Source organism: Falco biarmicus, chromosome 13, assembly GCF_023638135.1.
Source record: "Falco biarmicus isolate bFalBia1 chromosome 13, bFalBia1.pri, whole genome shotgun sequence".
NCBI lineage: Eukaryota > Metazoa > Chordata > Aves > Falconiformes > Falconidae > Falco > Falco biarmicus.
The window spans coordinates 24,309,709-24,333,680 of NC_079300.1; the positions used below are offsets into that span (position 1 = coordinate 24,309,709).

Sequence of the window (23,972 nt, forward strand, 5' to 3'; positions counted from 1 at the left end):
AATGGGTATGTCCTGACCACATTCAAATGTCTCCTTGGCCTTGTGCTGGGAGTGCAATAGTGGCAACTTTATCTTGCTGCTTCCAAGGTGCCAAGAGGGCTGAGAAGAAAGTCCAGGTGAACCTTTGCACCTGGAGGCAAGTACTCCACCAATGTAATACCGGTAGAAGAGACACTTCTTTGTTCCTGTTGTTATAAACCAGAGAGAATCAAGGAGAATGCAGTGGGTGGGTGATCATGGGAGATGAGCATTTGATTCTTTGCTCATTGGCATCTTCCAAGTATGCACCTAAGCTGTTTAGGCCCAGATAATCAATGGGAACTGGATGGGACAGGATCCTTTTAGGATCTCTGCTTAAGGCACCATAACTTCATCTCCTAAACATGAATGGAGAGTAGCAGCATGTTATTACTAAACAGTTTGTGATGATACTGGCATGCCAAAAAAAGTCAGGTTAACTTGGAGAGTCCCTGCAATCACTGCCATATCAGTTACTTGTTGCTTTATCTGTTGCTTTTAGCATAATGCCCTGTTAGGCTTGTTTCTTTCTGTTTTCTACTGTTCAGTCTGTTTATTTTTCTACTTTCAGGTGTCTAGAATTTCTAGCTAAAAAGTCAAAAATGCATGTTTGTGAGTGTGCTGCATGTATATGTGTAATGGGAAGTCGGTTTAGTTTACATGTTTTCAGTGAGTCTTACGATCTGCTTTGTGTTCATTTACTTGGGGATTTTATAGTGAGTATTTTTACTGTATCTAGCACAAAGGTTTTAGAGCTCTTGCGGGGGTGTAAGGGAAGGGAAACTGCAACAGAAATCAAGATTCTAGAGGAAACATGCTGCTAACTTGCAAGTATGTCAGAAGTGGTTACTCTTCCCACTTACTATCATCCATCTTATAAGCAACTTTCAAAAATAAGATCGTGCTTCACATAATTGAACTGGGTTTCTTGAGGACAGAAGCCTCTGTGATGCTTGGATTCTCAAGAGGAGCACATTTAGAGCAGGGGAAAAATGATCCCCTGTTCTTGTTTTTCTTCTTGGATTTTCATCTGCCCTATATTTTGTGGCATACGTATTTGTATTTAACTGTTTTTTCCCCTTAAATATTTGGTCCTTTATGCAGTTAATCCTGCAGTGAACATGTGTTGAGTTTGTGTTACTCTTTGTGTCTGTGGCAACAAAATATAAAATCATGAACTCGACAGTGTGACCTTACTGCAAAATCAAGTGGGAGAGAAGCTAAATTGTGGAAGAGAACAGTTTTAACCAGACATAAATCTTCAACAGTATTAGCAGAAGAATTGAACAGTATAGGTCAAGTAAATTGATTTTTGTATAAATATGCCCTTTTTCAAATTTGTGATGACAGGAAAATCTTTTTACATTTGACCTCTCTTCCAGTGCCGTTGTTTTTGTGAGAAGTACCAGACACGCAAGCAAGGAAAACAATGCTTTGTATTTAACGACAAAAACATGAATTGTGAGGCCATTCAGTTTCCCACATTAGTCTCAAGTTCTTCAGCCTTGACCTGGGTACACACTTCTCTTGGACAAGGGCTAAGACATTTTAATCTCCAGAACTAGACCGTACTTGCCCAGTACTAATACTAGCATTTTCTGTGGTGTTTTCAACAGTGATAAAAACGATTATTTTTGCTAGATACTGAATTACTGCATCAAAGATTTAGTTAAATACAAGCTAGCAACAAATTAAAACTGCTGCCTGCCTAAACTGTTTCCAAACCATGTGGCTGGCACTGAAAAAGTCAGTGTTCAAAATGCATCCCTGTGATATTAGTATGATAGAAGCTTTGGTGTATCTCTGAGGAATTCTAGCCATAAGGGTGCCTGTAGAATAATGGTAATGAAGCTGAGCCTGACCCAGTGGCCACAACTATCAACCAGTGGCAGCAGAATATGCTGAGTGTGTTTTAGCTGGTCGTACTGTTAGGGGAGCAACAAATGTTGATTGTCCTGATCTACGCCAGTTAGGCAGGCAGTAGCAAAAGGAAGGAGTTGGATGAAATCTATAAATCTGCTGGTGAGCTGAACAGGTAGCTCATAGCTTCTGCAATAAAGTACGGCTTCCTCTATAGGGAATAAAACTTTGGTGCTTTGGAATGATGAATTTAGCTGTCTTCCCGCTGGAAAAGATTAAGCGAAAGGGAAGGAGTTTAAAAACTCAGAGTCAGGAGATTTGGAAGTCTTAGTGTCTAATCTCTTCCTATACAGCATTAAGGCCTCCTCTTTACTTTTTACTTTTATAAAATTTAGCATCACCATCTTGCTGATGAAGTTTTTAACTTGGAAATAGGAATAGATTGGAACTGTGTGCCTTGCACTCCTGCAGCCCAGAAAGGGTCAATAACTCTTCCGTCTATGGCTAAAAGACCAAACACCTGCTATAAGATATTAAGAGCTGAGCAGAAGTGAAGGCACTGGAGCAGATAAGAATTGCCTTGAATAGCTCTGCACAAATATATTGGAAAAACTGTATAAGGGAACAAATTCAAATGTGTGTGTTAGTGCATGTTTAGAATACATAATGGTCAGACATCCCTAAGGAGCCAAAATAACCAAGGTAAAGCGGCAGGGGTTCAGAAAGTGCAAATCTCAGCTGCCTTGTACTTGAGCCTGGAAGAGAGAGTGGGGCTGGACTACCCAAATCCCTCCTTCACATGAGATGGGAAGGAATGCTATAGCTGATCTACTCCCTCTGTCCGGTAAGCACCAGCTAAATGCGTCTTTCCACTGCAGAGCACCAGCTTTGGCAGTAGTTGTGGCTTTGCCGACATTGCAGTACACGTAGGCATTGAGCGAGGAGTGAAGGTAGGTAGTGAATCACCTTAAAGAGTAGCCTGAGAAGGTGCTTCAGGCTGGCATGGGAGAGAAGAACAGGTTTAGCAGGAAGTAAGCAAAGCTGGTCTCAAGTTAGCATAATCAGCAGGGCAGATGAAGGGACGTGGAAATGAGCATGGGGATCACAGTTGTGGAAAGCGTTGCAAATGGAGACAAGAAACTCGAAGTTGCTAGCGGGAGCAGTGGTACTCAACAACAGTCATGCTGCGCTGTGAGGCTTTATAGTAGTTTTGATCGCGGAAGTAACAGATCCATGCGGTGCGCACCCGGGGCTGTCTCGGCAGGAGCCATAGGCTGCAATAGGGATGGCAGGGGATGCCAGAGCCAGAGGGCTTGAGGAAAGACTGTTTGGATGCAGAGTTCGGTCCCTGGGTTGAGTTCCTACAGAGCTGCAGTTCGTGTACTCATTATTGTCAGCTGTTCTTTAATCTCCCATGTGTATCTGAGTGTATTTGGAGAAACTGACTTCTGAGAAAAGCTGGAATTGTGATCTCTTGGCATTAATGTATTTTTGTTATGTTTTGTTTTGCTTTGCTTTGCTTTTTAATGCTTCTCCCTGTGACATACCTCTGGTACTGTGTAAATTAGGCCATTCCCCATTTTGCTTCATAAAAACTTCTATGCTAGGATCATAGAATATCCTTTTGTATACCCGTGGTCATCTGTCAAGCCTAATTTTTAAGTATCAGCAACCAGAGTTTCCAGAGAGGGAATTGGATCCTTGCCGCCTTGGCCTGCCAAATGTTCGATCAACCAAACACTGTGAGCCCTTGCTTGATATTCATTCTCTCTCCACTGCTGTGAAGTTTATTGCTAGTCTGCTTTTATTTTTTCTTCTAAGAGTTCAAGTCCTCTCCTCTCTTGAGACTGTATTTTCTTTTCTGCTGAGTCAGTCCTCTTTCCCACTAGTGTCTTCCATCTGGCAGGTTAAAAAGTTAGGCAGTCATATGTTTCCATTTGTTCTCCACAGTCCCCAGAACAGGGTGCAAGCTGCCATTCTCCAAGAAGTGCAGAATCAGATTCTCCATCAGGATTTAGCTCAGTTCTGTTTTCCTTTTTGTAGCTGAAGAATGCTCTCCCCCAGTCTAGGAGTTATAAAGAAAAAGGTGTTTCAGATTAGCTTTACTTTTTCCCTTAGGAATGGCCGCAGATGTTACCTTGATAAGTATATACTGTTAGTTTATTGTTCTGTTTTCTCTTCTGTTTCTCAGATTCATTTAATGGGGTATGGTCTTTATGCTGCCAGTTCCCAGTTAGGTTATCAGCTTTTGGATTTGTATCATTTTTATTGCTCATTATATTCACTTTGATGGGTATAGAGGTATCATTTGCATGTCCTGTAGAGTTTATTCCACTTTAAACTAAAGAGCTTTCCTATCTGATGTTATTCCAGGCAAGTACTTTCCTTCCGTCCACATAATAAAGACTGTCCAATTAAATTCTACAAATTTCTTTGGTGCTTTCAGTGTGCCTTGAAGGTAGTATTAACTTTTCATACACCTAGAAAAAGAATGTAGTCTATTTCACCTACAATCTGCAATAACATTTTTACAACACTTTTCAAGCATTTTACAAGTATTCTGTGAAGCTTGAGTCAGTACATTTTCAGCATCATTCTGGAAAAACTGATGAACACATCCTTTTTGATGCTAAAATCTCTGACATGTACACTCCTTCACCGAGTTGCTTTTCACTGTGATTGTCAGGGTGTTCATGGGGTGGCATCGTCCAGTCACTTGCAGCCTTCTGTTAACTTGTTTTTTTACCTGTGATCATAAAACTGTCTTTATAATCTAGACTGCAGGAGGTCTTTTTTAGCCCTATAGAAGTAGAGAAAGACCATTATAAATGCTATTTGACTTTGCAATGTTGTGTTGTGTTGCTGGTTTTTTTTTTTTTTAATTATCCCATTAGCACACTGTATTTGTCTCATCGTTTCCAATAATCACTAATAAACAAGATTATTTGTGAAACTTCCACTGAAGCCCATTAGAATAGTTCTGGCAGAGATGATATTCACATCATGTCAGTTCTGCTTCACAAAATCTTCAGGGCAGCTAAATTCATTATGTGCTAGACTTGAGATTTCTCATAGTCTGTTGGCAGTTATTTGATCATTTCAAAATGAACTCTTTACATGGGTGTTTTTAAACAGATGAATCTTTGTCTTGGAGAATATTGCTCCAGTTGTGCTCAGCTGATCATTTAGAACATATGATTATTTTTTTTCTTTGTTCACCAAGGGTCTTATTTTCATGTGATGTATCCAGATTTTACCCTAGTATGACTCCACTGACTTCAGTAGAATTACTTCTGCAGTACACTGGCATAAATCACATGGGGTTTGTTCCTTAAAAACAAGCATAACCCCACTGATTTTCAGGTTACCCAAGAAGTTATATTTTAACAATCACACAAAAGCCTGCAGTCCTGCATGCAAGGGCTTGAAAAAATCTGGAGCATCCAAGATTTCCCGACATGTGCGTTTGCAGGGTGTTACTTGTTAGAGGGCACCTTTCTCCGCTGCTCAGTGGAATTCAGCTGCTCTTACTGCAGTGCTGCTATGAGTGGAGGCCTGAAACCTTTCCTCTAAACAAGGAATATATCCATTAAAGTTACTGGAGCTGATTGCAGAATGTCCTAATGGATCAGGCCAACTGGATAAATTTTACAGTTGTGAAATTGCCCAAGATTTAATTCTACTAAGTGGCTATTCAAGCTGGGTGGATGAAAAGAAATGGAATTGTAAGACAAAACCAAAATCTGCAAACTTTGGCAGTTTTTTCCCTCATGGCTGCTGATTATCTGACAGTAAATTTATCACAATTTATTTCTTTTATTCTTTTTAAAAAATATAAACTGTTTATTGTGGCAGCTTCTTGAAAGAGCATTTAGTTCCTAGAGAACAGTACTGGTCATGGATTGATCATTCCTTTCTTTGAGACCTCTCAGCCAAGATGCTCAGTGACTAACCCAGGTTTGCTCAGCTGTTCCAGAAATGATAAAAAGTATGATACAAGACGTGTCTCTAAGTAGTGCCGTTGTGGGAACCGCTTGGAGATGGAGTACTGTTTGTTTGTTGGTCAGTTTTATTGGGAAGGATCGGAAGGAGGTGGGGGGAGTCACCCACAGCTAGTGTCCCATCGCGTGGAGCAGCTCAAGGGCAGCTGAGTCAAAGGAGAATCCTGGGCTGGCTGGCTCTTCCTCCTGGAGAATTACATTTAAGCATCAACCACACTTCAGAAAAACGGCATTTGCTTTGTTTCCTCCTTGTCTAGCGGACGGTGTCCCTGCCCATTGCAGGGGGGTTGGAACCAGATGATCTTTAAGGTCCCTTCCAACCCAAACCATTCTATGATCCCTTTAAGTTACTGAGTGACAAGCAAGGCAAGGGATATACAATTGCTATATATTCTGCTTGTTCTTTACATTTTACAGAGAAGCAGCAGAAGGGTTAATCAGATTAAAGCTGATAATCTTGATGGATAATCTCAAATTCTGTAAGCATTCAGGGTTTTTTTGTCACTGCTCTTACTGGTTGGTGCATACTTCTGTGTTCCTTGAATTGAAAGAAAATCATTCCTTGCAGGGCGCTGTAGGTCAGAGTATCACACATGCCAAGGGCTGGATCTAAAAACTACAAGGGAAATGTCCAAAAATTATTAATTTGAAGGCACAACAGGCTAGTGTAGATCAGCAGTGGATTCACATAATTGAATTTCAGGCAAACCATTCCGGCCCAAGGGTCAAATTATGAATAAAAATAAGACAAAACACACCATCTGGTGAACCATGCCTAATGTAACCGAATTAATTGTTCAGTGGATTTCAAGGCCAGTTAAATAGCTTATCCATATTTCTTATTGCTTCTTACTAAATGACATATTCAGAGCTCTTCCCTTTCTTCTCCCCCTCTAACCCTTTAACCTGTGAGTCATTTAGTGGTGGTGGGTGGTGTCGGCTCTGACAGTGTGTTGAGTATATTGCTGAATAAACAGGCTACTTTAGCAAATGAGAGCCTGTGGTCAATGACTGGCTTGCAAACTTACGGGCCTGAAAATACATAATTTAAATTCATTGTGGTTATTATTTGCATCGTGCTGTCTACTTTTGGATGGTTTTACAGGCAACGTGTATCTCTAGGGATTGTTTGCTGTTTAAGAAGTTATGCACAAAGATGAAAAAAAGCAGAGCTGGAAGTGGAATGGTTGTTGTAAAGTCTAGCTTTATCTCAACACTTTTACGATTTTATTGGTTATAAAATTAGTGGCTTACTTTCCTCAGGCTTCTCTGACTTCAGCAGGCTGCTGGACAACTGTTGATTTTTCGAAGGCTGAGAAAAAAATATTGTTTTAGGTGGTCCAGTCTGCAGTTTTTTCATGTGTTTTCCTGGTGTGTGTGTGTGTCTGTGCGTGTTGTGTTGTTTTTCTTGCAGAATAGTTTATACATTTGTACAGAAAATAGGACAGTCATGTTTTTATAATGTCAAAGAAAGAAATGTTGAGATGTGACTTTTGGAACCAGTAGAGTCTCAGTCACAAAGAGTTTGAGGTTGCCAGTATGTCTCAGAAAGGTGTTGCTGTTTTAGTACCTGTTGATCATAGTGGAATTAGTCAGCCAGTACCAACAAAGATGATGAAAAAATGCATGGCAGATCACAAAAAATACTTCTGCTTCAAAATTGTCACCTTGAAGATGTGTAGTGTGTAGTTATGACTTTTAAAAACATGGCTGATAAATTAGAAATATCTCAGCAAATGTATCTTTAATTTTGCAGCGAGTGCACTTTATTCTTATTTTAAGTAGATGGCAACTTTCAAGGTTGCATGACAAGTTGTTTCATCAGAAGCAATTTCTGTCCCATAGAGATGTTTGTGGCAGTTCATGGATTCCCCTGAACTGAATATGAGGCTCAGATTTTCAGATTTGCCTTGTGATCTTAGATGTCCTGTTTCTCCCACAATCGAGTAAGAATTTTGATGCCTCTTATTTATGCAGCTGTGTTGGGCCAGGTGCTCAAGTGGAGGAAAGACAACTAAAGAGAACTGCATTCAGATGAAGTTCAGGTTCTGGGGCATCCTGAATTTCCAATATAGATAACTCTGAAATGCTCAGTGCGCGTTAAGGGTATGAAGTGCAGTGTTGTGCCTTGCTCTGTAATCCCTCTGGTAAGCAGTTTGTTGGAGCTGACTTCATTTGGGAATAGGACAGCCCATTAGTCACTGGACCAAAGCACTGGGGTGCCTGGTGGCTGCTAGTGGCACAACTCAGGGTAATAGCATCTCGAGGAATATGGAGTAATGGAAATAGTTTCCCAGCTGGAGCATGATCAATACTACTTGGAAAAGGTGCCTACAGGAGCTTTATCTGCCACTTGTATCCTGACTGGTATGGTCTCCTGCAGGGAGGAGAGAAGGAAATGGTGTGAAAACAACACTCTGTTTCTTGGGCTTTTGTGGCTGAATATCACTGCTAGTTAGATCTGTCCCTAATGCAGCTCCTGCAGTCATTTGCCTGGAATTTGAAGGTTTTTTTCTATTATATATGTTGCTTTTAGTATTGAGCTATCTAAAAAGGCTTATTTGTCTTTGAGGGAATCCTGTACCTTGATCCCTTTTCATATTAGGGGTTAAAAAGAACACATTTCAGAATAGCATCTGGCTTTATTTTAACATAAGCGTTTAGACCAAAAAACCTTAATTTATCTGTATTTATACAGAAAATAAGAATGTGGGCCTTCAGTTGAAATGCATTCCCATGTGTAAAAGCACTTTTTACTTTATTTGAACTTGGGATGAGCCGTTTTTGCTAAGATCTAAAATAATTGATACTGTTGTGAAATACTGTTAAGCTGGGGGTTGTGGGTTGGGGTTTTTTTGTATATTTTGGGTTTGTTTGGGTTTTTTTAAGTATCATAGCTTTGCTCAAACAATCAGTGGAATACCACTGGCAGGCTTGAGTTCGGGAGGAAAATTCTGTCTGCATGTGCTGTTCCTTGGGCTGCAATGTAACAGTTACTTTCAGGATTTCTCCAGTGACAATATTTTAATACAACTTTGCTGCTGACATTTCTGGGTTTAGTATGAATAAAGTACTAGAGCTGTAACCAGAGTTAACAATTCTGTACTACGTAATATTTCAGTTAAATTGCAGGTTATTAAATAAAGCAAGCCAATTTCTGATCTTACTTAATGTACATTTCCAGTAATTCAGGATCTGATGTCAACAAAAAAAAAAATATGTTTTAGATAGTGCAAAGAAGTGAAGCAATCAGATTATATTTCAGGAAATGGACAGTGTTTATTTCAAAGTATTTTAGCATAATACAGGGCTAGTAGAAGGATTCACAGTTTGGAGGGTAGTAGTTCAAGTCAGATGAACATAATGTCTTTTTCTAGAATAATTTTTGGTTCTTGGCTGTGATGCACTGGAGGAATTTCTCTGTTCTTGCTGGCTGTGCAATCGTCCTTCAGTTCTCTGCCCTATCTCTTTCTCCTCAAGATACGTAGCCCACCTTCTCTGAACTCACCATTTTTTAGTTCATATGAGTCTTTCTAGGCTTGGTTTTGTTACAGAAGTGATCTCCCAGTAAGAATGCATAGGACAAGCAGAACTTAAGGGTTATTATGGGGAAACCCAAGAACTGGTTTTGTTGTGCTCTGCAAGTAAGTCTTTTGCCTCTCTTTACATCAGCTTTTTACACCACTCATTTGGCAGCTCACATCTATTTCATCACTGCCAAAGATCTGTAGTTGGGTTTCTGGGCATTTCCAGTTGTGCAGCCCATGTTCCAGATTACATCTGGGCCACTCTGATATGCTGGAGTCTCACATTAGCAGTTAGATGTCGTTGGTAGTGACTGCCATCCTGAAGCTGTGCTAGACTAAGCAGATAAGGAAATGATGCAGGATTCACACAACTCATGCGTGCTTTCTCTGACATCTGAAATTTAGGTAAACCACAATATGAATCTAATTACAAATAACCTGGGCAACAGAAATATCTGTGCATAATTTATGCATATCTCTAGAGCTTTAAAGAGTGAGTCCTTAAACATGGATGGAACTTTAAGGATATGAGTATCCCCTTTGTCTCAGTGGACTGTGAAATTATTCATACCAAATGGTCCTATTTTCCTGATAATGATGTATGTAAATGAGAGTATGTATTTAGCAACAGCGATATATATGAGTTGACTGAGATTGAATTTCCACATTTTGGGTCCTTTTGAGGGCTCTGGCATTAATGCTAATGCTGCTGCTGTTGTTCCTGAATCGGTCATGTTTATGCAAACTCTATGCAGTACTGTAGGTTTGTAATACCACTTAGAGGCATTTGATGGAAGCTTATGATTCACAGGGAAAAAAAAACAACCGATATATCCTTTGCCAAAAAAAACTCCAGCCGACCCGGAGGGGAAGCAATTCTGCATTCTTTATCCTGGCTTATAATGACGTAAGTCTCCAGAGAAATTTCAATAGCTCTAACCAGGGGTTGAATGGAGAGCCATCAAGAGCAATGAAAAGGAAAACCCTTGCTTTTTGCTGCTGTTGATGAGTTTCTGATCAGACAAAGCAACACACACAGAGAATCACAGAACAGACTGGTGGAGGCCATGAGCTGACCCCTTAAATTAGATTTTGCCTGTATTGCAGCTAGATGATCTCAAAAAGGTGTGTTGAGTGTCCCTGTACATCTACAGTGGGTAACTGTGTGTTTTCACATGCTGAGCAATGATAAGCATTCAGCAAATAGCATGATTTGTGACTAAAGGTAAAGCTAAAGGTAAGCAAGGTGCAGCGGAGTTCCTAGATTGTCCAAGTGAATCGGTGGGGATTGATATGGTCTGTACCAGTCTTGACTTCTAAATAATACTTGAGCTGGGTTCTTCAAGGGGACATCTGCCCACCTGTCTGAGCCTGCTTGTAAGATCGGAACCTGACCATCATTTTGCACACACCGTTGCACCGTGAAAGTTTATACTTCCAGATTATTTATACTTGTATGAGTTACACATCAAGAAAAATTAGAACATTACCTTTAAAATGTTCAGTGAACAAAAAACCCCACCAAACTCCCTGAAAAAGCTTTTCCTTAATGCTTGTCCTCTAAATACGATCAGGCTATTAGTGAAAAACATTATTTTTCTCAATTCTTTGTTCTAAAACCATTTGTTGCTTTTTCCTGAGAAGTGAAATTTATTGCGTTTACTGAAAAGGTGGACCATTCTCAGTTCTTTCTTTTTTTAAGCCACACCTTTTACAGCAGTATACTACAGTATGCTTTGCCAGCAGTTTGCATAAAATTTGTTGTTTATCCTAAATGAAATTAAGATAGGAAAAATATATTTGGAGAGCTAGGTTATTATTGTCTTCCTGCAATAGAATTTGGGCACTTTTTTATACTTTGAAGTGCTGTCCTTAACTTCAGCACAAATTGGTTTACAGCGAAGAATTCCCTGATGGGGGAACATCTGGGATATTGAAGTATGTAAGCATGATCAAAGTGAAAGCTGTAGCAGGATGTTGACATTTCAGTCCAGAGGAGCACAGCCAATTACTACCAGACTTGTAAAGATGCCAACACAGCATCTTAATGAGATGCTCCCAGGTGTGTGTGTGAGTTCAGGATAGTTTGGTTTGGGAACAGTCTGTTGTCCAGTTCATAACTGGTCATGCAAATATCTGTGATCCACTTTGTGACAAGTGAGTGCTGAACTAGTGTGAGCATGACTCACCAAAAAAAAAGGTTGCTCTGTATCTCTCTGGGACTTGCAGTCTTATGGATGGGTTGAAGTTAAGTCACGCATGAACAGATCAAGGCTGGAGCCAATATGCAGTACTTTGTATACTTCCAGGAAGCACTGAACTCTGTAGGTGTGCTGGTGATTCACCTTCTCAACTTTAGTGTTTAGAAGTAGAGACCAAGTGTGCACAATCCTGGAATTTTCCCTGTGAGAGTACATAGGTGGACAGACCCCCAAGCCAATTCAGTTTTGAGAATACACTACGGTGTGTTCCAGAAAAGGCTGGCAGAAACTAGGCAGTCAGTCAGTGAGAGATTGCTAATTAAGAGACAGGTCATTATGGTGTGAGAACAGCTGCTATTCCTCAAATAAAGCAGGACTCGGTTAGCGAGAATTCCTGTACTTGAACCCTGGCTAGGAGTTTGCAGTGCGGGTAAGGCATGGTGAGGAGCACTGGTGGGAGAGCAGGGGCAGCTTTACAGTGTCACTCAATGGTTAGGTGATAAACTGCTGGAGAAGCCCAATCTCATGCCTTGATTAAGAATCTTTTCAAAATCAGATCGCCATTTCATTGGATTTTACTTCGATCTCATGATGTTTGGTTTCTTTCTTCAGTTCTCTGGGTTTCTGTAATTATGAAAGAACAATTTTTTGGAAGCTATCAGCTTTGACTGCTGCATGGAAGAACTTGAGAATGTCAGTTATAAAGGTTCAAATATTAAAATATGAATGAAAGGAACTTCTGTGTGGTTTGTGAAATTGTTGCAGTTCTTGACTTGAATAACTTGAACTGATACTGCAAGAAACTATGATTTTTATTCCAATTTGGTGTATTTAAAAACATAAATATTTTTTACAAATTTCTATTACCATTTACAAAATACTGTCTTTTTGTAAGTCCCCTTTACTATGATTTTTTATTCCAATGGATATGGTTCCAGTCACCGGTAATTTCTTATTTTTCTTTTTCAGTTACACCAGCAGAGTTGTTTCTAATGGACTGAAGGCACAAATTAATAATCCAGAACTGAAAGTCAGAGCATTGGACCCACTCATCAGTAATTTAATTGACAAACTTCAGCACTTTAATCAAGTAAGTAATTTTTAGAGATAAAAGCATTTTACCACTGGCTTTGATAGCAGAGCTGAAACTAAACTTACTAGGTAGTACTGCTTCTCACGTGACATTTTCCAGGATCATAGGCCTGAAATAGCCATGGAGTGGGCCTGGTACTAAAGGTAATTGAAGAGTCTGTTATACCGTCCAGTTTATGAACTCTTAATGAGGAATTATTTCCCTGGAAGTTGCTCTAATTCCTGGCTGTTGTTCCATAGCTGTTGAGTAACAGCCCTGCAGTCCACAGTCCCAGGAACACGGAGGAACTCCTGAGCCCCACAGTTCACACGGAGCTTATGACTAGAGTCAGGCTGTGTGAGCACCTTGAGGAGTCCTGTGATATTCCTCTGGCGGAGGGATATCTCCTTGTTTGTGCAGCTTCCTGTTCTACAGTGGTGTGGAGATAAACAGATCAAAAGCGAAAAATGGGTCTAAAAGTGTGTGATAACTGTGTGGAATGCAGAAGTCAGGGCAGAAGGTGCTCCACGACAAATTAACCTTGCACCTTGGAAAACATTTCCTTGACAGGCCTTGTCCTCAAGCTCTTCAGCCCAGAAGGGAAGATAGCCTCCCAATGAGTTTGTCAGCAGCACGGTTAACCTGGGTCTGCCTCCGTCAGCTGTTTAGATTCCCTCAGATGCACTCGCACTCCTGGTGCATCTGCCCTCTTTCAAAGCTGCATGCATGATTCGCTGATATCCCTGCTTCAGCACACCTCTTTGTGTCTCTCAGAGTAGTTCCAGTCCAAATGAGCTGGAGCTAACAGATTTAACAGAGATTGATTTTCATTTAAAGTAGGCATGTTTTCTTGGCAGCTTGGAAGAATGCTTACAGCAGTGTGTTCGGAGTCAGATGTGTTTGCACATTAGTCTACTCGTAATCTTTCACCATTAAAGAGTGATGGAGCACAGGGATATAAACAGTTAGTAGAAAACTGCTGTAAGATTAAAGTCCACCTTTGCAGGTGGGGTGTGCAGGAAGAAGAATGCTCTGCACAGGTAAAAGGGAGGAGGAATTGCTTAGCCAGGATGTAGGAGGCTATTAAGACTGTGGCTGTGACCAGGAGTCATGGTTTCATCTCTTACATGAGCCTGCAAAAGTACAACCTTCCTTTACCTCTCATCGACCACTGGTGGTAGATCCATAATCTAACTAGTAATTAGTGTTTTTGTGAAATCTGGCTTGGCTGTAATATTCTTCTCCTGTTCGGTAGGATGCAGTTCAGGGATTTTTGTATCACATTGTTTGATATAACTTGCCATGGGGGATTACAACAACAAGTCTGATGCAGTACTTCAATATTACAGTGAAATAGACATTATGTGGTTGGATTGATGAAAAGGATAATTCATTATTTATCTGCCTTTGCGTGTTATAGAGTGTTAATTTACTTTATAAATATTAGATTTATCCATCTGTGTAATGTTCTTCTATAAACACTGACAATAGGAAATAGTTAGAAATAGATTAAATTAAAAGTAGCTGTATATTAGAAATTCTATTTCTTTTTCTGCTGTAGAAAAATAAAAATCTGTGCAGTCTCATAATGAGCTGCATACCGGTTTTCTTCAGTTACATGTTTAAAAAACAGCTTCAAAGAACACTTTTTTTGCCAGAAGAATAAAATCCAATTCCTACTCTTTCTGTGAGTTGGAAGTGTTGCTTTCTGTTACTTCTAATTCTGTTTTAGGAGAATATCATCCTTAACTAAATGTAACTCCCATCAGATTGAGGTGCTTAACAATAATAGATTCCAAGGGTGAAGGATTAAACAGAATACTGATTATTGCCCTAAGATGGTTTGTTCTTAAGCACTTGGAATAATATAAATTCCTTTGATCATAATTTTAGTAAGATTTCTTCAGAGATCAAAGCATCAAAGAAGTTGCTAAATATCTAAGGCTTTCACATACTACATCAAACATGTGTAGCTGTTTTCTGCTGCTTGAATTTTCATTTTGGTTGTGATATTAATATACAAATAAAAACTGACACTGAAAAGCTGATTAAATCAGGAATTTAAAGTGTCATCAATAGTGGGTGTAGACTATATAGAAGAAGAGTTGTACCGAATCCCATTACTCATTTAATAGGCAGATTGATTATTTTCATCAAATTATTCTTTTTTTTTTTTTTTTGAGGCAATATGTAAGGTTGAATTTAAACAGTGATAAAATAAGGTGTTATCTTTGTATCTTAAGTGTTTGACATTTGCAATATAATTTAAAGCAATAGTTACATAGTACATGTACAGAAGCAATCCTAGAGAGGCGGGAAGCTTGGAGAGCAGAAAACAAAGCAATGCATGGAATTTGCATTGTAGGTGATTTGATGTGTCTAGGTCCAAATAATCTTCTACCACTTAAGTAATATTGCTAAACTATCCAGAAGAAAGCATGTTTTTGCATAAGAGAAAGATGTGCTGAGATTTTGGAAAGAAACAACATTTCTGTCCTAACAAAAAAAGCTCCAGCTGTACTGCATCTATCCCTCAGAGCCTGGACCTGTTGGCTTTCTCTTTCTCTCTGTTTTGCAAATGTGCATGTTTTTGAAAATCAGAATGATCTGCTGCTAAATCAATTTGCTGAGCTTATGGAGTACTATCAACTACAGCTACGTTCAAATCAAGAGGATTCATTTCTCGAAAAGATGTAACTTAGCAATTCTTAACAATTTCTGGAACAAATGTAATCACTGCTGTCTTCGATAGATCCTCTTCCACCTCCTGCCTTCCACTGCTGGGCCACAGCTCTTCCTCATCACTCTGCAACTCCTGCTGCAGCCTCTTTTGGCTGTGCTGGCAGTCCCGGGCTGCAGATGCAGCAGGGTCAACTGAGGCACGGTGGGCCTCTGGTGCCTGGGGCAGCAATGCAGCACAAGGCTGTGAGTAAGAGTGACTTGTCGCTGGCCACGCAGAAGTAGCAAACCATTCGTTTAAATCCAAAATTGACAGTCTTTGCTGTACAGCAGCCGGTTTTTTTGTTAGCTCCTAATCGTGACTTATCCACAAATGTAAAGGGATTAATAACTTCGTTGATCCTATATCCCATGGGCATGAACAAAACTCTTGTCAATGTATTATTGTTCAAGTTGGTGTATCCCAACTGCAGCACGTTACAAATAATCTGTATGCAAGTCATCTTCCATTCCTGCCTGTCATTTAGGCTGAAATAACAGTTCGTTAGTGGTTGTAGCAGTTCCGCATTTTTTTCATCTGGGGTTTAAATCCTCACCACACAGTTGTTGTGGGTTTTTTTTAAATGATTATGCAAATAGCAGGCTATTTTATAACCATTTTGAAAAGCCAAAAGTAAAATGAAATTTAGAGAATATTATTCAACAATTACTGTTACTTGCATCCCCAGCAGATAAGGTATTTGAAGGGTTTATTGTAGCTGCTGATTCACGTATCAGTAGAATTACGGAGTTACAATTTACAGTAACTCTTACATTTAGTAATGCAGAAACAGGTCAACAGGTTGATTTTGAAAAACTAGCAGTTAGAAGTAACATCTTTGCTTCCCCCCCCCCCCTTTTTTTTTTTTTTGTGAATAAAGATGTGAACTGCCACTGACAGTAAACATAAAATCCCCTTTGCGCCTTTTTGGCGTACTACCTCTTGCCACATAATCACACTTAAATATGGTTTCATGTTTTTCTTCAGCATAATGCTTTTCACAGTTCAAACACAAGGAGTACTGAGGTCAAGGTTAAAAGTCCTGAAGGATCAATTGCAATGAAAAGCAATGAGAATGTTAGGGAAAAAAGCTTTGACTGTAACTTTACTAGCAGGGTCGCACAAGCATTCTCGAAGGACTATAATATAATAAGTATTATACAAGTTTAACTTATTTGTCTTTTGTCAGCCTAAATCTAATCTTGACAGATTTTTAGAATCAGTGGGTTTTGCTGTTGTCAGTCAGAGATAAATGCTTAGAGCATGGCTGTAATTCAAGAAGACAGTGCAATATCTTAGCGCTTAAAATGAGAGTAAAGCCAAGCAAATCTTGTTGAATCTGGACCCACATTTTTTATTTTTTGCCCCATCAAAGTCTAATGGATCTGCCAGCTGAACTAAGAAATGCATGTAACTCGAATTCCTTTTAGATTTGTGTACAAGGGATGCTGTCATAGCGAAGTTTGAAGCAACAGCACTGAGCTATCCGAAATTTAATCTTGAATGTGTATTTAATTGGGTTAGACAATAGAGGATAATACAATAAATAATTTAACTCCTACTTAATTTAAAAGTGTATATTTTTTGAACATCTATAAAATTTATTACATTATAGAGTTTTTATAAGAAATTTAAGTGTAGCTAAATTGGTTTGATTTTCATCCAAAGTTGTAGCTGACTTGGAGTAAGACTCAAAACATTCTGTTCTTTATTTCATCCAATGAAAACATGGAAAGAAGGGTAGTCATCTTAGAAAAACTGGTGCTATATTACTTCTAGCACTTGGGATTTAAAAAGCCCCAACAGGCTTAGGAGTATTATTGCTTGCGCCCCAATACCTCCCAAAACCTGCAGAGATTTGTGTCTCTTACAAAACAGAGCACCTTTCCAAGAACCGCCATATCTCTGGATTTCCAAAACAGGTCCTCTTTCTGGTTTGTTTTTTTTTTCCCCTACCCAAAACATTTGGAGACTTTGGACATTTCTTCAGGATCTCAGGTGCTCCATATCCCTTTTGAAAGTGTGAAGCAAGCATCTGAATATCCCAGAGATATTCCTTCCCTCTTCAGTGGCTAACCACGCAGACCATCTGTAGTTTGAGGCATTGAGTTTAATGCAGATACAGAGAGTAATAGAGACATACCGAAGGGGTTGGGCCCCGGTCCTCGTTAAACAGCGTGTACGGTGTACTGACAGTCTGTGCACTCGTAGTATGCTTTCAGGATTCATTGCATGAGACTGTAACACAGGTACTTCTGTGATGGTAATCCTATCCAGAAATATAGGAGGTGAAAGGCTGCGTCTCTGCACATCCAAGGGCACGCCATCATACCCTGCTGAGGATGCCACCCAACTGACCCCAAAGCTGGTACTGTCTTTCACAGTTAATGTAGGACCCACGTCACTACTTAGCTGTGAAAGCAGTCCATAACACAACAGAGACTGTTGATTCTTCAGTGCAGGTTTTGAACGGCCAGGGTCATGGAAGTCTTAAAGATTAATCTCGCCTCGGTTTGTCTGCAGTTTGGGTACAAAAGATTTTCGTTGAAGCAAACATTTCTGCAGCTGTGTTGGTTCTTTTCGAATTCATATCACTATAAAGGCAATAACAGCCCACACCACCTTCATCTCCAAATGTAAACATCAGTGATAATTGAATTAATACAGTAGTTATTGGCTGATTAATAAATAGCAGCAAGAAGTGCACATACTTTAGGAAAATACAGAATTAATGAAACCTGAAACAATTATGTTTAAAGTCTTATAATGCTAGGAAAGAACAAATGGACTGTTTATTTTATTTATTTCCTGCTCTGCTGTATAAAAATTTTTCACCCCTGTAGTCAAATAAACTATCAGCTCAGATTACTTCATCAGTTATACAGTTTGTTTCTCATCCTGTTTGGTTTTTTTTTCAAAATGTTTGTTCTTATTAAATCCATGGGCTGTTTTTCTTCTCCCCTGCTAAGAATCAGACATCTCTTTGCTTCCAGATATAGATGTTGAACGCTCAGCTCTAAGTTATGATCTTTTTCATAATCCATATGCAATGAAACAATTCATCCCAGTGCTTGAAACAATCCAGTTTACTCAAAGGCTGAGCATAATCTTTCTCTGTGTGGTCTTCTGTATGGTTTTCTGTTTCATAGGATATACATATATACACATATGTAATGTATGCTGTATAAAAATTTTGGACATCAGATTTCATCATATCTGTGATTAAAGCGAGAAAAGATACGTAAGTGCTGCCAGCCTGGGGAAAAGAAAGAAAAACCTAATAGCAATTTAGCATGCTCTCACTTCTTTAAAGAACCTGGCAGATTTCTGTCATATATGGTTCTTAGCAGGTCATCTTTGGGTCTGTAGCTTTTTGCTTTTGTAACATATTTTCACATTAACCTGTCAATCAAAGTGGAGGAAATGCATCTGCTGTCTGTTGGGGGATTCTTTTGTTACTGAGAAAAATCAAAATCAACAGAGCCCTCTTTGCAGAGCAATGGATCACACAATAGTGCATCAGGATACAGTGCGTATAGCAGGCTACACAGTAATGGGGCTGCTTCGCTAGGAAATGTTTCAGTGGAGGCTGTAGTTCTCAGGCAATTAAACAGGATATAGTTGCTGACGGCTCAGGAGCATTTATCTGTCACGGCTTCCATTAGGAGGAGTAAAACCCACAAGAAATCTATTCAAATAGCAGGCTGGGGTATCTGAAGTCTGTCAGAATCCTGTTCTGGTGTTAGGTTTCTGCAAACTGCTGTTGCTTTGAGACCTTCTGGCTTAGGCATCCCAGGTGAGGCTGCTGGGCAGCATCCACGGGAGGGAGCAGGGACAGGCTGAGGGCTGCAGGCCACTGGAAAATACGCAGATGTGGCCCTGAAGGAAGAAAAACTCCCTCAGATTCCCTTTGTCTGCATACCTCGAGGGGCAGATAGAAAAGCAGACCAGGTGATGATGATAGTTCAGCCATCAGACTATTCACCTGGAGATGTGGGATCTCCTTGCTCAAGGCCAGGCAGCTTCAGTCACTGGGCTGTGTGTGGTGGTTTTCTTTTCTCATACAACGCTATGTTTTAAAAAGAAAAGGAGTTTGGAAGCTCTAACTTTCATTCTGCTGGGGCATCAAAACCTGTCAAAACCCAGAGTTTGTCCATGAATCAGAACAGAAGAGCTCTTTCTAGTCCAGTTCCACTGAAAAAAATATCATGGCAGCATTGTTTTATGGAGAGGGTATGTTAACGTTGTAATATATGGCTAATTGCAGTATATGTCATTGCTGGCTGAAACCTGTGTGCTTTTGTTGGTCTGAGGTCTGCAGGTTATTTGTTTTGTTCTGTTAAATACAGTGACTTGAGATATAATTAAATAATTTTAATTAGAATTGAGAAATGACTTCTTAGTATTAAAAACAGCATCAAGGTTTCAATAGAAACAGAAATCATGTGAAATACTGGCTCAACTAAACTAAAATGTAGCGGTTTAAAGTAAGACAAATCTGAATCGCAACGTAAATCCAGCATATCTTATTATATGCTAGCAAACATATAATGCTAAAATGCCCGTTTATTATTCTTGTGTTGTGTCTCAGAGTATGCTGTGCTGTTTGTCTTGCAAGCATTTTCAGAAATTATTTGCCCAGATGGGCCATTGTATGTGTTTTGTTTTGCTCATTGTGGGAAATTAGTCTTAATAAATCAAAATCACATATTGAGTCATAGTAGTGACTTAAGCCAAGTGAGGGAGAGGGAGGGGAGAGCTACTATTTCAATCTATAACTGAGCCAAAACATTTCACATATAGAAAAACATAGTTTGAAAAGAAGAGTCTTACTTAAAACAAAAATACAGATTCTGTCCTTTGGCTTGAGTGCCCAGTTCTAGTTGCAGGTGATTAGTGAAGCACGAGCTGACACTGATTTTCACAGATGAGCTGAAGAGTTTCGGGTCCTCTGGTGCAATGGCTGTGAGTAAGGAGGGGGTCAGACCTCGGAGGGAACAACTTTGGCTTGACCAGTGAAACGTGGTACCAGGAGCACGAGACCGAGCATGGGAATATGAGGGCTGATGTGGGAACCCAAGGGCAGGCAGGAAAGCAAGGCAGGGTGGGAGCATGAGGCATCTAGGGAGAGCTGGTCAGACCGGGGGCTTGGGGTGGCCGCCCAGGGGGTGGAGGCAGCAAAAGAGAAACTTTTCCACCATTAATGGAAATACTGTGGTTTCTTGCCACCCCAAGAAAAGTGCATCACTCTAATAACTATTCTCCTTGTGGTATAAGGTGCTAACCGAAATGCATGCTGTTGTTACTGTTCAACTGCTCACAATTGTTACTGTTCTTGACCAGAAATGTCCCTTTGTGGGTATTGGCACAGGGGAGGAAGGATGGGTTTGACTGCTATGTTAACCTATTTGTTTTGATGTTGATTTTTTTTTTAATGAAGAAAGTCAGAAAATATCATTGAATTAAGGTTGTCATACTGAAATTTTAAATTCACTTTTATGTAAAAACTTCTTTTGTTCTATTAGCCCATCATCTTTCTCTGATCACTCTAGTAGTTGTAAGTCATATACATTGTTATAAATTATCATTAGAAGTGTGACTCTGGTATTTACTTTTGAACTCATTCCTGAGCTACGATAATGTGCTTATTTTTGGAGGTAATAAGTTTAGCATAATAGGAAAGAAAAACAAGAGATTTATGGGCTGATCATTGTTTTCTTTAGGGTAGAGGAAAGGTCTTCAAACAATTGATTGATTGTTGGCCAAAAGCAAGAACAGGGTCATTTTCCTCTTTCTGTTCCACTACTAAAGTGAGGAGACTGGTAGAAAAAGCAGTGTAAGAGAATAAAACTAAAGACTACCTAAAGCCCCAATTTAGTCTGTAAAGCTCAAGTGGATCTGTACTGCTGGTGGTGACGAGTCAATCAATGCTACTACAGTATACTGCCACTTCCCAGTTAAAGCAAACAGCTTGTTTCCAGCAATGATTTGGGCTGCATTGTAGCACAAGGGGATGAATCAGACCTGGACCGGAGAAGCCCCAGAGCTGGTGTCCCTTGGAGAGGTTTCTCTTACTAGATGCCTGATATGGCTGCCCACTGTGGCTGCCCGATGCTGCTCCCAGATGCCTCCTGCACAACCCAGAAGCGTGAGAGTCAAGTCATCGGTAACACTTACAGCGCTCATTTTTAGGCTGCTTAACCGGTTCCTCCATGGCAGCTTAATGTGAGATGGTTCGTACTTGTCTGGCCAGGCAAGCAGCCCTTTTAACGTCTCCTCACTGTATCTGCAACGTGTAGAGAGGTTAAAGCATCTCAATCTTTTTGGTGCCTTTTGTACTCGTATGATCAGTCACATGCCTCTTGGAGGACAAAATAAAGAAGAGCTAATGATAGGTGTGAGGTGAGGGCCGGCAAACTTCCTGGTGTCACTGTCTAGTCTCTAAAGGAGAAAATTAGGGCCACAAGCAAGTATCAGAGGAATACTTGATCTGCACGCTGCTTCTATCAGTGTTCGTTCCCTTACACTTTGGAGTTTCAAAAGCAAGCCTGAATATTGGAGAGGAGCTGTCTCAGGAGTAGCCTTTCACTTCTACTCTAGGGAAACATTCACAAGTAATTACTAAAATAGGGAAGACTAAAGGAAACAGTCCTCTTGTTTCAGGCAGAACTGCTGCAGTGAAATAGCATAATTTGTCAATTTGAAGAAATCCAGTCTTACAATAGACCTGTTTCACTTCTGAGCCTGTCTTACACTTGTTTTACATAATACTTGTAAAGATTCACATATATTACATCTCACACCCATCTGATCACACACACATCCCAGAGCCATGCTGAGGGTAGTTCACCAAATCCAGAAGAGATCCTAGGACATCAGACTCTACTTTTCCTCATCTCATCATGAGCTCTTCTGCCAAGTTGGAATTAAAAAAGCAAGACATACATAGATGCATCAACCTAATTAGTCAAATCAGACAAATGCCACTTTGGCACAATTGTTGTTGCTACTGCTCTTTTATCAAAGGCATGATGCAGTTCTTGAATGGCCACAGACCTCCTTGACCTTGGTTTCAGTGTGTTTCCAAAATAGCGGGTATCTCGGCATTCTGGGTGCTTGGCATGATGGCTGGCCAGGCTGTACTGGCACAGCGCAGAAGGCACCTTCCTGCTCCCTGTCCCACGAGCAGGCCTGGGAGGCTGTTTCCATCCCAACGCTGAGACATCGCTCCCTTCTTCCAGGTTTTAAGATTCCTGCTTCTCCAGGAAACTTCTCCATTAATAGCATTAATTCTGGAATGTCATGTTTTCTCCATTACAAAAGCTTGATGCTGTACATTCATGTGTCTCATCAGAATTCCCACAATAAACTTCCCATCAGATACCAAAGGCTGAGCCTTACCTGCCTGCTTGCTAACACAAACTGCAAGAGAACTGTCTAGTAGGGAGAATCACTTCTATTTGTAGCTGTTTGTTTCTTAATTTTTATCTTCTTGCTTTTGTGAAAAGTTTTTGAAATTTGCATAAAAAATAAGTTTAGCTAATACAAAAAAGTTTAGTGGGGGTTTTACAAACCCTACTGCACTCTGATTTTCGCTATCTGCTTACTTTTATAAGCATTAGCTAGTCTTTAAATTTCTTACTTTTTTATGGCCTTTCTTACCCAAACTGAAATGTTTTGTTTCTGAAATTCAGCCTAATTAAGCTAGATGTATTACTTAAAGGCACCATGAAAGTTCCTCAGCTGAGTGTATCAGCTGATGCCATCGCAGTCCAGACAGTCTGTGCAGTTTGCCTCCTAACTCAATTCAGTCCTGCGTAGGTATGAGGCCAGCATGTAAGCTTAAGAGGAAAGTATAGCAAGGAGTGGAAAAGGTACTTCTTTGGTCACAGGGAGACTGTGGTGTAGTTTCCCATAAACATTGTTCTGTCTGGATTGTTAGGGATCGTAAAAATCAGACAAAGTGATATCAGTAACAGGTGAAATGCACCAGCACGCAGTAAGGAACCAAACCACACCAAAGCCAAAGAAGATGGACCAAGTGTCAGGGAACCACACGGGGACTTCATCTTTAAGTAAGGTTAAAGACGTCCAAGAGAGATGTCCTGCAACCCTGTTGTTCTGTCACTTGATCTACACATACTGTCCCAAACAGGAGCAGGAGTTGCTTATGGATACGCAGCACCTGAAAGCAAATAGCCATGGCCTATGCCTGAGCTTTGGGCAGTGCTTGGAGCAGGCAGCTGCAGTGTCTCGCAGAGAAGGATTTCGTGCTTGTGGGAGCTCTCTTTACATGGCTCTAGGAGCACAGTTTCTCACAGCTGCAAGACGCTCTGGTCGGCTGAGAGCTGAGCTTCCTGAGAGGCTGGGGACCCTGCCGCTCACAAAGGACAAGTGTTGGCCTCCTGAAGTACCAGGTTCTCCTGGCCTGCAGAGCTCGAGGAGATCAGAAGCCCTGTCTGCCCATGTGGTGGGTGAGCTGCTTGCAAAGCAACCCCAGCTGCGCCATGGACCGGGCAGTAGTGTCAGCTCAGCACAGACGGAGACCCAAGGCTTTCTGTTCGTGTTCAGTAG

General features: G+C 40.3%; 1 protein-coding gene across 2 annotated transcripts in view; it reads left to right on the forward strand.

The window, feature by feature from the left end:
• LOC130158311 (glypican-5-like) overlaps positions 1-23,972 on the forward strand; it is a 391,572-nt gene that overhangs the window by 220,371 nt on the left and 147,229 nt on the right. For both annotated transcript variants that reach the window (XM_056358960.1, XM_056358961.1), the window contains one exon: positions 12,577-12,697. In XM_056358960.1, coding sequence (XP_056214935.1) covers positions 12,577-12,697 — 121 coding nt within the window. The remainder of the gene's footprint in view (positions 1-12,576; positions 12,698-23,972) is intronic.